Source organism: Erythranthe guttata, chromosome 14 (genome assembly GCF_056151865.1).
Source record: "Erythranthe guttata isolate IM_541 chromosome 14, IM_541, whole genome shotgun sequence".
In the NCBI taxonomy this organism is placed as follows: Eukaryota; Viridiplantae; Streptophyta; class Magnoliopsida; order Lamiales; family Phrymaceae; genus Erythranthe; species Erythranthe guttata.
Genome location: NC_142546.1, coordinates 15,160,751 through 15,172,819, shown reverse-complemented (window position 1 = coordinate 15,172,819; position 12,069 = coordinate 15,160,751). Strand labels below are relative to the sequence as shown.

At 35.3% G+C, this 12,069-nt stretch overlaps 2 protein-coding genes across 3 annotated transcripts; both read left to right on the top strand.

The window, feature by feature from the left end:
* The first annotated feature begins 2,568 nt into the window (after positions 1–2,568).
* Positions 2,569–4,869, top strand: LOC105952414 (tRNA (guanine-N-7) methyltransferase). The gene is made up of 8 exons (XM_012975958.2): positions 2,569–2,897; positions 2,976–3,032; positions 3,130–3,205; positions 3,784–3,863; positions 3,948–3,997; positions 4,089–4,173; positions 4,268–4,366; positions 4,629–4,869. Exons 1-8 carry the CDS (start codon positions 2,679–2,681, stop codon positions 4,851–4,853), a joined length of 891 nt encoding a protein of 296 aa, XP_012831412.2. The 5' UTR covers positions 2,569–2,678; the 3' UTR covers positions 4,854–4,869.
* Positions 4,870–5,893: 1,024 nt separating this feature from the next.
* Positions 5,894–11,200, top strand: LOC105952415 (ABC transporter E family member 2). Of its 2 annotated transcripts, none has more exons than XM_088813335.1 (13): positions 5,894–6,241; positions 7,176–7,261; positions 7,339–7,436; positions 7,514–7,631; positions 7,713–7,802; positions 8,166–8,470; positions 8,655–8,850; positions 8,929–9,111; positions 9,581–9,850; positions 9,937–10,182; positions 10,352–10,632; positions 10,720–10,796; positions 10,913–11,200. In XM_088813335.1, the coding sequence occupies exons 1-11, from the start codon at positions 6,136–6,138 to the stop codon at positions 10,466–10,468; spliced, it is 1,815 nt and encodes a 604-aa protein (XP_088669461.1). In that variant the 5' UTR covers positions 5,894–6,135; the 3' UTR covers positions 10,469–10,632; positions 10,720–10,796; positions 10,913–11,200. The 2 variants fall into 2 exon arrangements, with proteins under 2 accessions (XP_088669461.1, XP_088669462.1); XM_088813336.1 differs by having other exon boundaries at positions 5,951–6,241; positions 10,717–10,796.
* Positions 11,201–12,069: the final 869 nt, after the last annotated feature.

Genomic DNA, 12,069 nt, shown 5'->3' with positions numbered 1-12,069 from the left:
GAACTTGGAATGGTAGGGATGTTTTTAGTGTGTAATTTTGTGAAAAAGTTAGGGGAAAAGAAAAAACGTGGGAGAGGAGAAAATAAAATCTTAGAGAGAAATACTTTTAGTTATGTGCAAGATTTGGTAAAAATAGTGTGGGATTTAGCATTTCAGTTAACATTAACATCCTTTTTAATTCATATAAATTTATAGAGGTATTCGATTTACATCATCGATATGCTTTAATTCGTTGATTTGAATTATTTTGATCATAGAATTGATCCCCGTGCATCGCACGGGTGAGGTACTAGTTAATTAAACAACTTAATACTGCAATACTGCAATAAAAACCATATGTACTATGATCAAATAATACTACTCCAATACAACATATGCCTATTTGATCACAGTTCCAATTGCAATATAATTAATTATTGCCAGAAATTAATAATCATGCAATTACTAATTCCTGATAATTGCATTAAGACCCAAATAAAACACCCCTTGTATACGAAAACCCCAACCTTCGACTCGATCGCCCTCCTGCAAATTGTTAGCCCTAACAAACTTCATCTATTCCTTTTTCAGAACAATCATATACGAACCCACATTCCACTTCGTTAACTCCATTTCGTAATCCCGATCCTCCGCATGCCGGTCCGTCGTAAAAACCCTAAGCCCCGAATAGTAATCTTCGTTATTCACCATTCTCCGTTCTTCCTCCGTCAGAGCTTCCACCAGCTTCTCACTCCGGTTTATGAATACCCGGTTCAGACTCGGATTCACATCCGAACATGTCAAATCCTTTTGGAACAAGAAAACCGGGTCGGATCCTCCTCGATCCTGGATCCTCCGCTGCATCGGTGGCGGAAGTGGAGCCGGAGGCTCTTGTTCTTTCGTGGATAATTTCTTTTTCGATTTTCTCGGAATCGGTTGCGATTTTTTCTTGTCCGTCTTATTAGTAGCCCTCGGCTTGTAGATTACGAGAGCTTGCGAATTATTACAAGCATCTTCTTCGAATAACATCGGATTAAACATATTCTCCGAATAATCATCATCTGCTGCAGCTGGTAATTCTAATAATTCTTCGACAACTTTTTCTTTTCCCTTCGCCTTCCTTCTTCTCTCCCAATCATCATCGTAATCATCATCGTTAATTGCGTCGCTAATCCCAGTAATTATTTCTGCACCAAACAATCGGAAACTCGAGATTTTCATCTTCTTACTCATCTGATGATCAGTTTCTTGATCAACAGTAGTTACAGAACTACGGTCCCTCTTCCAAGAAGAGGAAGAACAAGAAGAAGAAACCCTAGTAGTTTTTGAATTATTAATCTGATCAAGAAACAAGATTTGATCATCTTCTTCTTCAAGGCGATGATTTTTTGTGGGGTTTTTTTCATCAACCCAGATTTCAATTTCTTCAAGAAAAGGAAGATTATTTCTGAAAAGAATTAATCTTTTTGGCTTTTGATCATCCAAGAAATCGATTTCTTGAACGATCTTCATCATCGAGTTGAATTTGGGTTTTGAACTCTGAATTTGAGAGAGAGACAGAGAGAGAGAGAGAGAGTAATTGGGTTTGTTAAAGTGGAGATCGATGGGGTTTTGCATGTATTTATATTTGTATACATATACATGTGTATATATATATATATATATATATATATATATATATATATATATATATATATATATATATATATATATATATATATATTAGTGTATTGCCAACAATTAGGGTAACTTGCTGAAGTCGTATTCAAATTAAGGAAACGACGACGTATTGTCATCAATTAGGAAAGTTTTATGCCAACTCAGTACGAACGAGTTAATTAAATCAAATTAACTATTATAGAATCTTTCCAAATCATTGATTACTTAATTATTTTTGACGATTTTACTTGTACTATTAGATTTTGTGTCCTTCAATATAATTATGAATATTTGAATTTCCTTCTTTAATATAATTATATTTGAGTAATTTTTTTTAAAATATTCACTTTTTTACCCCTAGTTAATATTTTTTTACAATTAATTAGTACCTCCTTAAGTATAAATTTATAAAATTAAAGGAAAAAACAGATAGTGTATGAGATGTTGTGTAAAGGTGTGAACAAGCTGAGCTCTCCTGTTTTGGAAGGCTCGAGCTCGAGCTCGACGAGTTGAGATTTTCTGGCTTGATCTCGAACTCACATGAGTTTCGGTGAGCTCGGCTCGCGCTCGAGCTTTAAATTAGCTCATTAATAAAATAATTCTAGTTTTCTAATTATATTAATAATAATAATTATCATTATCATAATATTGTATAATATATATAAAAAAAATAAGATAACAAATAAATAAGATGCTCGCAAGTTGTCGAACAACTATAATTGGGTTCAATAGCGAGTTCGAGCTTTTGTCGAGTACGTGGTGTTCACGAGCCGGCTCAGCTCGTTTACCAGCCCTACTTCCGAGTGAAATCTCCTTTTAATTTGTTGTTAACATTATCATAAATTTCTAGAAATACACAAATATAACTATTTATTATTTATTCTTAATTACGAAAACAAAAAGGTACAAATTAAAATTAGGGTTTAAAATGCAATTTTCCCCAATATTAAATTTTTATTTTTTCTTCAAAAGATATTCTGCTTTGCTTATCAACTTGTTTCATTCATCCGATTGCAGCGGTGGTGAAACCTCAAATTCCGATGGGCTGCATTTCGTGCGCCATACCCATTTTTCTTCGCCCCACCATCATCAGATCACCGCCGTTAAAGTTGTCGTTCTACACTTTCCGCCGCCGTACATTTTCGTCGGCGGCGGCGGCGTATTCTGCCTTGCCCTCATTAGAAAGGGAAGAAATTAGAAGCCCAGAACTCGTCGCCCGACAATACGCCGACCTCAATCTCTCCGACAAATTCTGCGAGGTAAAGCATTTTTTTTCCCTTTCGATTTTTCAATTTCCAATCAATTTTGTGAGTTTTAATTCAGACGATGTACTGTAGGAGGTGGGCCATGTTCGAATCCGGCAGCATGTTAATCCCCTCCGTTCAACTCTTATGGTAAATTCTATTTCGAAATTTCAATTTATATTTTTGCATAAGCCCTTTGTTTCTATTTGAATATATAAGTATTGGAATTATTTATTTCTGTGTGTAGATTCCGGTGGAACCGCCGGACTGGAATGCTGTGTACGAGGATGCCACGCTGCCATTGATGGTCGATATCGGTAGTGGTAAGAGCTTATTTACTTCACGTGACAATCCAAGGGTGGAAATCGGACTGGTCGGATCGGAATTTACTCTTTGGTAAAAATTCCGATTTTTTTTAGGTAGTGAAACATTAACTCCAATTCCGGTTAAACAAAATTGGAAAAATCGGAAGTCGGACTGGTCGGATCGGAATTAACTCTTTTGTGAAAATTCTGATTTTTTTTAGGAAGTGAAAAATTAATTCCAATTCCGGATAAACAAAATTGGAAATCGGAATTTCGGAAATTGAACGAAAAGCACTGTTCTGAAATTGGGAATTGGCGAATTCGGAAAATTCCAATTTTTTTGTCACCTAAAATATAAAATGCCAGAATATTTGGAATTCGGAATGAAAATCACTGTTCCAAAATCGGAAAGTTTCGGATCAGAGTCGGCCAAAACCGAAAATTTAGTTCCAATTTCCACCCCTACTTCTATTTGATGTGACTTATGCAATTTAAAACCATATACATGTAACTGAGTATTATGTTATAGTTTACCTTCGCATGTAAATTTGAATTTGTCAATTGATTTTGTTATCGAAAACCGTTGCTAATTCCAGGTAGCGGTAGATTTCTCTTGTGGCTAGCTAAAAATAATCCCGCATCAAGAAATTATCTCGGATTGGAAATACGCCCAAAAGTATGTAACATTAACATAAACACGCTTAAACAAATTTAGATTCCAATTTTACATACTTAACATTTTTTTTACTTACTTTTGTAGCTCGTCACACGGGCTGAGCATTGGGTAAACGAGCTGGCTCTAAAGAATATGTAAGTACTCAAGAAAAATTATCTTTTTGTCTTGCTGATTTCGAGAAATCATTAGATTCGATAGGTTTGATTGTGTGTGCGCAAAATGCAGACACTTCATTTTTGCCAATGCAACGGTCTCGTTCGAACAACTTGTGTCTACATATCCCGGTCCCTTGATTTTAGTATCCATTTTGGTGAGTGCCTTTTGTTTTAAAAAAAAACGGAAAAAAAAATTATACGAGCAAATTATTTATCCCGTTGGAAGATAAAATGTGTATTTGTCGTTAGTGTCCAGACCCGCATTTCAAGAAAAAGCATCATAAAAGAAGGGTAGTGCAGAAGCCTCTTGTAGAGTCGATTATACGAGGCTTAGTTCCTGGAGGACAGGTATATTTTTATATATGTACACAAGCTCGTGTTTTTTACGTAAGACGAATTATCAAAAGGATTTTAACATACGAATGGGATATAGGTTTGATGAATCGATTAGTCAGATGTTATATTCGTTTGGTTTTCTTCAATTTCGATTAGTATCTTTTTATGCAGGCGTTGTTAGATGTTCTAATGAAGCAGTTCCGAAATAATTGAGTTCGGATATAACTTTCGACATTGATTGTACAATTATCTTTAAAATGCAATTTTTTTTTAGATCTTCGTACAATCGGATATCGCTGATGTGGCGCTTGATATGAGGGACTACTTTGATACTGAGTCAGATAAGCTTGTACATGTCGACACTATCGATCCTAATATGGTATGTGACAACGAGGGTTGGTTGATAAACAATCCAATGGGAATCAGGACAGAGAGAGAGATCCACGCGGAATCAGAAGGTTCTAGAATGTTCCGAAGGATGTACCAAAAACAGCGGTAATTAACACACACACACACACACACACACACACACGAAAAAAAGCTATGCAACCTTGCCCACAACTCTTGTGGTTGATCGTGGCTGATTAATATCTCGTGAAATTGCTAGTTACCGAACGATATCTACTTTGCTGAAAAAGCCTAGTTCGAAAACAGTGTGACGAGTTTGGATGTTCATTACTGCTTTCAGATGGAATAGTTATTTAGCTGAAATAGGTGTTTAGCACATTTAATTGTTCTTGCTGCTTTGAAATAGTTGATTAATTGTTGTAGTGTGACAAACTTCGAATATGTAATAACTTTTGTAGTCAGAAAGAGGTGTTTAAAGTAACAATATATAATTTATTAATTGCTGATATTATAGTAATATTAATGGGTAAATTACGAAACCCCCCTAAACATAGACTAAATTACAAAAAAAACACCCCACCCATCTGTAATTATTAAAATTTTCAAAATTTTCCTGATGTTTGTTTCCGTCTTACATCGATCCTCTTATTGAATCTGTTTGACCGAATCTTTTATGCTACTTTTTAAAGGTAAAAATTACTCTCAAATAGGTAATGATAACACTAAAATGTTGTGAATAGGTCATTATAAGAAGAATAAATATTCCGTTCAAAGGTTCCCATAGGGTAATTTTTATTGCTCAAAAGTAACATAAATAAATGTCACGTCTGCAAGGGCAGTGGACATTTTTCGGGGAATATTCTCTATAATAAAAACTATTTCGTGAAGAATCACATCGGCGGTGGACATTTTTCGGGGAATATTCTCTATAATAAAAATTATTTCGTGAAGAATCACATCGTAAGGGAGTTGCAGTAATAGTGGAACAATTCGTCGGAGGAATTTGATAATTACGGATAGCTGGGGCCTGGGGGTGTTTTTTGTAGTTTACTACCCTAAGTTTGAGGGCATTTTCTGTAATATACCCAGTATTAATTGAAGAAAATCATAATTTTTATTTTTTAGAACAATAGGTAAATTTAAAGATTTTACTAAATATAACTAATAATTAAAATATTAAAAAAATTATTTATGGTAATATAATAATAATTTAAGTTAGCCGAGACCAATCCTCGTCTTTTATTTATTGTTTACTTGATACCCACGTTTATTTGCAACGGCCCCTTCGCCACAATATACGCGTTACAGAGATTTCTCCTCTCATTCACAAATTTATCAACTCCTTTTTTTTAGGGTTTTCTCCGTCGTCGTCTTCTCATCTCCACCGCCGTGTTTCACCGTCGAACGTTTGTTCAATTGTTGATTCCACGAATATGCCTAACGATCGTTTGCCCCGTATTGCTATTGTCAACCCGGACCGCTGCAAGCCGAAGAAGTGCCGGCAGGAATGTAAAAGGAGCTGTCCGGTTGTTCGATCTGGTACTTTTTCTAGGGCTTTTTTCCCCTCTTTTTTTCACGCGTAAAATTTAGGTGAATTTCAATTGATTTTCTGTTGCATTATGCATGTGTGTGTGTGTGTGTGTGTGTGTGTAATTGTTTATAAGTAATTTTATACAGCGTTCGGTGTTTATATATTTTTGAGATTTCCCGAATTATAGGAGAAGTATGGTGGGTTCATGAGTAGAGAGACCTTATGTATATGTTAAGAGAGGAGAAGTAGAGTTTGAGAAAAGGAATTGAGAGAAAATTGGCTTTACGAAGTTTTCCAATTCAAATTTTATTGTTAAAATCTCATGAAATTCAATAAGGAGGTTATTTCCAACCATTGATAGAATTAACGTAGAGAATTTCAAGGATTAATGGAACAGGAACAGGGGAAACGTGACAATGATTGTGTCTAACGGATTTCGATCTGGCAGATGGCTTAATATAGTAAACTCTACCATGAATTATATTCACTTTTTGAATTTTCAGAACACATTGCCAGCGAATCGAGGTTTATTTATGATTTAGTGTACTACATTTACAAGTTATTCTAGTATATAATTTAAGTGTTCTCGACTTCTCTGTTTTGCTCTCAAGTTCTATTTGTATGGCGGAAATAGTGTTAAACAAGTAGAACCTATCTAATAATGCATGTGTAATACTTTTGGTTTATGAATTTACCGACATATACTACATAGCCAACTTTGTTAACAGTGTCTTAAACTCAGAATTGCATTCACAATCAAAATCAACTTGACTTACAACTGGTCAAAATTTCGAACTCTTTTGTCTGTCTTGTTGGAGATTTTAGTTCAACTCTTTGTTGCTGCATGAAATTACATTATTCTTGTTTGTTATTTTCACTTGTGATCGTTACGCATATCCCGATCAAAATGTTATACTCTATAATGCAATTGTATTTCCGCAGGTAAATTTTGCATTGAGGTCACTCCTGCTTCCAAGATTGCATTCATATCAGAGGAACTCTGTATTGGCTGTGGAATATGTATCAAGGTTGGTTTTAATTTTTTTGTGGTTATCATTGATTAGTCTTATATGGATCGGCGATGAATTTTATTTATTTATTGTAGAAATGCCCTTTTGGTGCTATCGACATTATTAATTTGCCAAAAGATTTGGATAAAGACACAACTCACCGCTATGGCGCAAATACCTTCAAGCTACACAGGTAAACATCCTTCTACTCCATGTTAGAGTAGTGGACTTTTAAGTGTGGGAACTGTGGCTAATAACTTCAAATTGCAGGTTACCTGTGCCACGCCCCGGACAAGTTCTTGGTTTAGTCGGGAAGAATGGAATAGGAAAATCTACAGCACTTAAGATATTATCAGGAAATCTGAAGCCAAACTTTGGCCGCCTTGATGTACAAGTCAATTAGTGTACTGAATAATCATTTCCTCTTGAAATTTGAATAGCATTAATATTTTAATTTTCTCTTCTGCAGAATCCTCCCGATTGGCAGGAAATTGTGTCTCGCTTTAGGGGATCTGAGCTGCAGAATTACTTCATTCGCTTCCTTGAGGACAATCTGAAGGTGGCATTTAATCTTTGTATTTTCATAAGATTAGTTTAATTTTGAGCTAGCATGGATCACAGGAAGGGACACAAAACAAATGAAACTATGAACTAACAAGCTGTAGTGGACAATGAATCTAAATAATTTTTAGCGTATGTGGTCTAATTAACATTTCTGTTACTTTCTTGTCACATCTCACACCATGAGTTGCGATGTTAAGGTTGTCTTTGTTTCCAGCCTAATTGTGTGAGTTGTCCTACCAAGTGAAAGCTCTTGGTTTCAGGAGCCTGACATAAAATAGAAAATGTCTTTTTCTTCCTCCAGATGAATTATTTTTAAGTTTCTTTTATCTAAATCGTGTCTAATCATCAAATTTTGCAGGCAATTATCAAACCCCAATATGTCGATGACATTAGAAAATCAGTGGAGGGAACTGTTGGGGAGTTGCTTGATAATAAAGATGAGAAAGGAGTTAAAACAGAAATATGCCATGATCTTGATCTCGACATGCTTTTAGAGCGCAATCTGAAAGAGTTGTCAGGTGGAGAGCTTCAGAGATTTGCCATAGCAGAGCGTTCTATTCAGCGTGCAGATGTGTACATGTTCGATGAACCTTCCAGTTATCTAGATGTGAAACAGAGGTTGAAAGCTGCACAAGTTATCAGATCACTTCTGTCGCCTAAAAGGTTATTATAACATCTCCCATCAACACCAGATATGATACTCATGTTTCTTGAATTAGTTCAAATGATCATGAAATGTGGAAGACCTTGTCACAGTCATAAAAAATGTTTGAAGAATTATGAAATGGAATGTTGGAGGTGGATATCTAATTAGACATACTGAATTATCTATTTTATTTAATCACAGCTATATCATTGTCGTTGAGCACGACCTCAGTATCCTGGATTATCTGTCGGACTTCATCTGCTGCTTGTATGGGAAGGAAGGAGTATATGGAGTTGTTACACTTCCTTTCTCTGTTCGAGAAGGAATCAATGTCTTCTTATCGGGTTTTATTCCTACTGAGAATCTACGATTTCGGGAGGAATCATTTACTTTCAAGGTTGGTCAGAATTTATTTTTCAGTTCTAGCTTCATGTTATTGTGGTTGATTTTAATGTAGATCTGTTTTTGTGTTTAGATTACTGAGACTGCAGAAAGTGCAGAAGAATGGGAGTCTTTTTCTCGCTATCAGTACCCAACTATGAGTATAACATTGGATAGTTTCAAGCTCAAGGTAGAAGAAGGTGAATTTGCAGAGTCACAGATTATTGTAATGCTGGGTGAGAATGGGACTGGGAAATCCACATTTATCCGTATGCTGGTAAGATGACTTGTTCTTCGATTTGTTGTACGGTATGTCAAGTTATGATTTGGTATCCTTTGTTAGGGTAATAGAGGGGTGAAAATTGGAAATTTTCCGATTCCGACCTCAATTTTCCGATTTTGGAACAAATTTTTCACTTCGAATTCCGAAATTCCGATTTCCAAATTTTCCGAATATTACACTTAAAATACCAAGATTATTATGTATTTTATATCTTAGGTGACAGAATTGGAAATATCCAAATTCCGCTGATTCTGTCCGATTTTGTCACAAGTTTTTTTTCTTCCAATATCCGAAATCTTGAAATCTGTTTTTTTTGGAACGGAATTGGAATTAGTTTTTCATTTCCGAAGAAATCAGATTTTTCCGAAAAGGCTAACTGGCATGGGATTATAGTCGATATTCATGAGGTGCAGCACCAAAATGAATCAATTTAGTTGTTCGTAACTTTTTTCTGATGTTGCAGGCTGGTAAATTAAAACCTGATTCTGTAGAGGGTTCCGATGCCACAGTGCCCGAATTCAAGGTCTCATACAAGACGCAGATGATCCATCGTAAGTTTCCAGGCACGGTTAGAGAGCTGCTACATCGAAGAATCCCCGAGTCCTACATGGACCCACAATTTATTTCGGATGTTTTAAAACCACTCACCATTGAGCAGTTAATGGATCAGAAAGTTGCAGATCTCTCTGGTGGAGAGTCGCAAAGAGTTGAATTGTGCCTATGTCTTGGGAAGGTATGTATATTCTTTTAATTCATATAATAACTTAGTCCGATAGGGTTTTCATGAATGACATTAATTGTATTATGATTTTTATGCAGGCTGCAGATATATATCTGATAGATGAGCCGAGTGCTTATCTTGATTCGGAGCAGCGTATTATGGCTTCGAAGGTTATCAAAAGGTTTATTTATCATTCAAAAAAGACTGCTTTCGTGGTGGAGCATGACTTCATAATGGCGACATATCTGGCAGACAAAGTAATTGTATTTGATGGACAAGCATCTGTCGATTGCATAGCCAATTCTCCACAATCCTTACTAACTGGGATGAACAAGTTCTTATTGGTATTTCTCAAATCTTACCTTAGTATATATATATATATATATATATATATATATATATATATATATATATATATATATATATATATATATATATCCAATTCGATATGAAGTGCATTGCATAAGTTTCTATAAATGTCCATGAACGTTGATTTTTTTTTATAATGAGCAGCATCTGGACATTACATTTAGACGGGATCCAACAAACTATCGGCCACGTATAAACAAGATGGACTCCACAAAGGATAAGGAACAAAAATCTGCTGGGACGTTTTATTATCTAAGCTAAGGGCACCCCAACTCAAGACTCGTATTTCTCTCAGTTGCTTGGGCTCAAACTTTGCAGCTACGCCTTCGCCCATCGAGAAGGTGTTGTCTCGCAACTATTTCACCGCGCTGGAGAAAGAAGAAAGGATAGAACTTTGATCTCAACAAAAGTTAATACTTTGAGAGGTAGTTAATTTTTTTAATGAACAGAAATAATGCCATACTACTTTGTCAAATAATTTCTCCAACTAGATGTTCTTTTGCTTAAAGCAGGTAGTAGTTTGACTAAAGCAGGTGCTATCCCTCCGGTCTATATGATTGGCTTCACCCACAAACATTTCCGTAAAAAGGTCAGTAATTTATATATTTCCGTGCAACGATAAATATTGCAGATCTTGATATGCATCATTTTATTACAGTAGTTGTATTTATGTGTAATAGTTGTTGTATTTGCCTTGGTTATCAGCTGCTGCCGCTTTCATATGAAGTCCATGTGCTGCTGTCTCATGATAAATCCACAATAAGTGGTGAAGCTGTCACTTAAAAACCTTCCCGTTTATCGTTTCCTCGTTGGGTTTTAAACCTGTTTTCAACTACTGAGAACCTATTTCAAGTTTGTTTTCTGTTGGTTAATAATTTGATTCTTGGAATCTTGCTTTCAGGAGGTTCTTTGCAACCTCAGTTTGTTACTCTTGATGATTTAGACCATATATTTTTGTTGAAGATTTTTGTCTTGTTTAAAAGATGATTTTGTTATGCGTTTTTTGTTTCGTTTTTCGTAAATTCATGTTGATTCGTCTGCTATCTGCATTATACCTTTTGTCGAGTAGATTTTTATAGATACTTCATCTGGTCGTTACACTGGATAATTTTTCATATTTGATTTACGCACAACCGCGCACATGTACAAGTGGTATAATAAAATACGGTGAAATTCATCGGGTGTTGCGTTGAACAAACTATATCCATTTATTATAAGGTCCCTCATTTCTTTATTATTTATTATTATGGACATTCACTATTAAGGTTGTTGTCTACATCAAATAGCCAATTGTACTTTAATTTGATTCAAAATATTAAATCGGCACGTGCTGTTTGGCGGGAAAGTCGTTACTTTGGGTCCCAATACGACGCCACTTCACATGCACATGAGCTGTCACTCACTAATATTTCTATTTTTGGTGAATGCGGACTCTAAATTTTCACCAAACATTAATTTCATCCAATAGGAATTTCATTCAATTTTGTGATTTTTCTTCCAACATTGTTTACTCGATAAAGTCGGTTTTCAATCACTATCGGACCTATAATGGTCGGGCCAGTAATGATTTTCACTATTCAACAAAATCTAGGGGTGTGCACGGGTCGGTTCGGTTCGGTTTTAGCCAAAAACCGAACCGAACTGAATATATCGGTTTTTGTAAAATTAAAAATCGTGTATGTCGGTTTTTTATCGGTTCGGTTTCGGTTATTTTTTGGTTCAAGTGTCAATATATATTCAAGTTGTAGAAACAAAAGAATACAATTACAATTACTTTCACAACTTACTAATGCAATGAAAATATAAAATCTCTAATTTCATAGGACTTAACGTAATTTAGATGATGTATTATGCTTCATTTT

Excerpts from the sequence above, each read along its gene's own strand:
- LOC105952414 (XM_012975958.2), top strand. The coding sequence starts at position 2,679 with ATGGGCTGCATTTCGTGCGCCATACCCATTTTTCTTCGCCCCACCATC. Across the intron at positions 2,898-2,975 it reads TCTCCGACAAATTCTGCGAG|GAGGTGGGCCATGTTCGAAT; the intron begins GTAAAGCATTTT and ends GATGTACTGTAG. Across the intron at positions 3,033-3,129 it reads CCCTCCGTTCAACTCTTATG|ATTCCGGTGGAACCGCCGGA; the intron begins GTAAATTCTATT and ends TTCTGTGTGTAG.
- LOC105952415 (XM_088813335.1), top strand. The coding sequence starts at position 6,136 with ATGCCTAACGATCGTTTGCCCCGTATTGCTATTGTCAACCCGGACCGC. Across the intron at positions 7,262-7,338 it reads GCTGTGGAATATGTATCAAG|AAATGCCCTTTTGGTGCTAT; the intron begins GTTGGTTTTAAT and ends TATTTATTGTAG. Across the intron at positions 9,112-9,580 it reads CCACATTTATCCGTATGCTG|GCTGGTAAATTAAAACCTGA; the intron begins GTAAGATGACTT and ends CTGATGTTGCAG.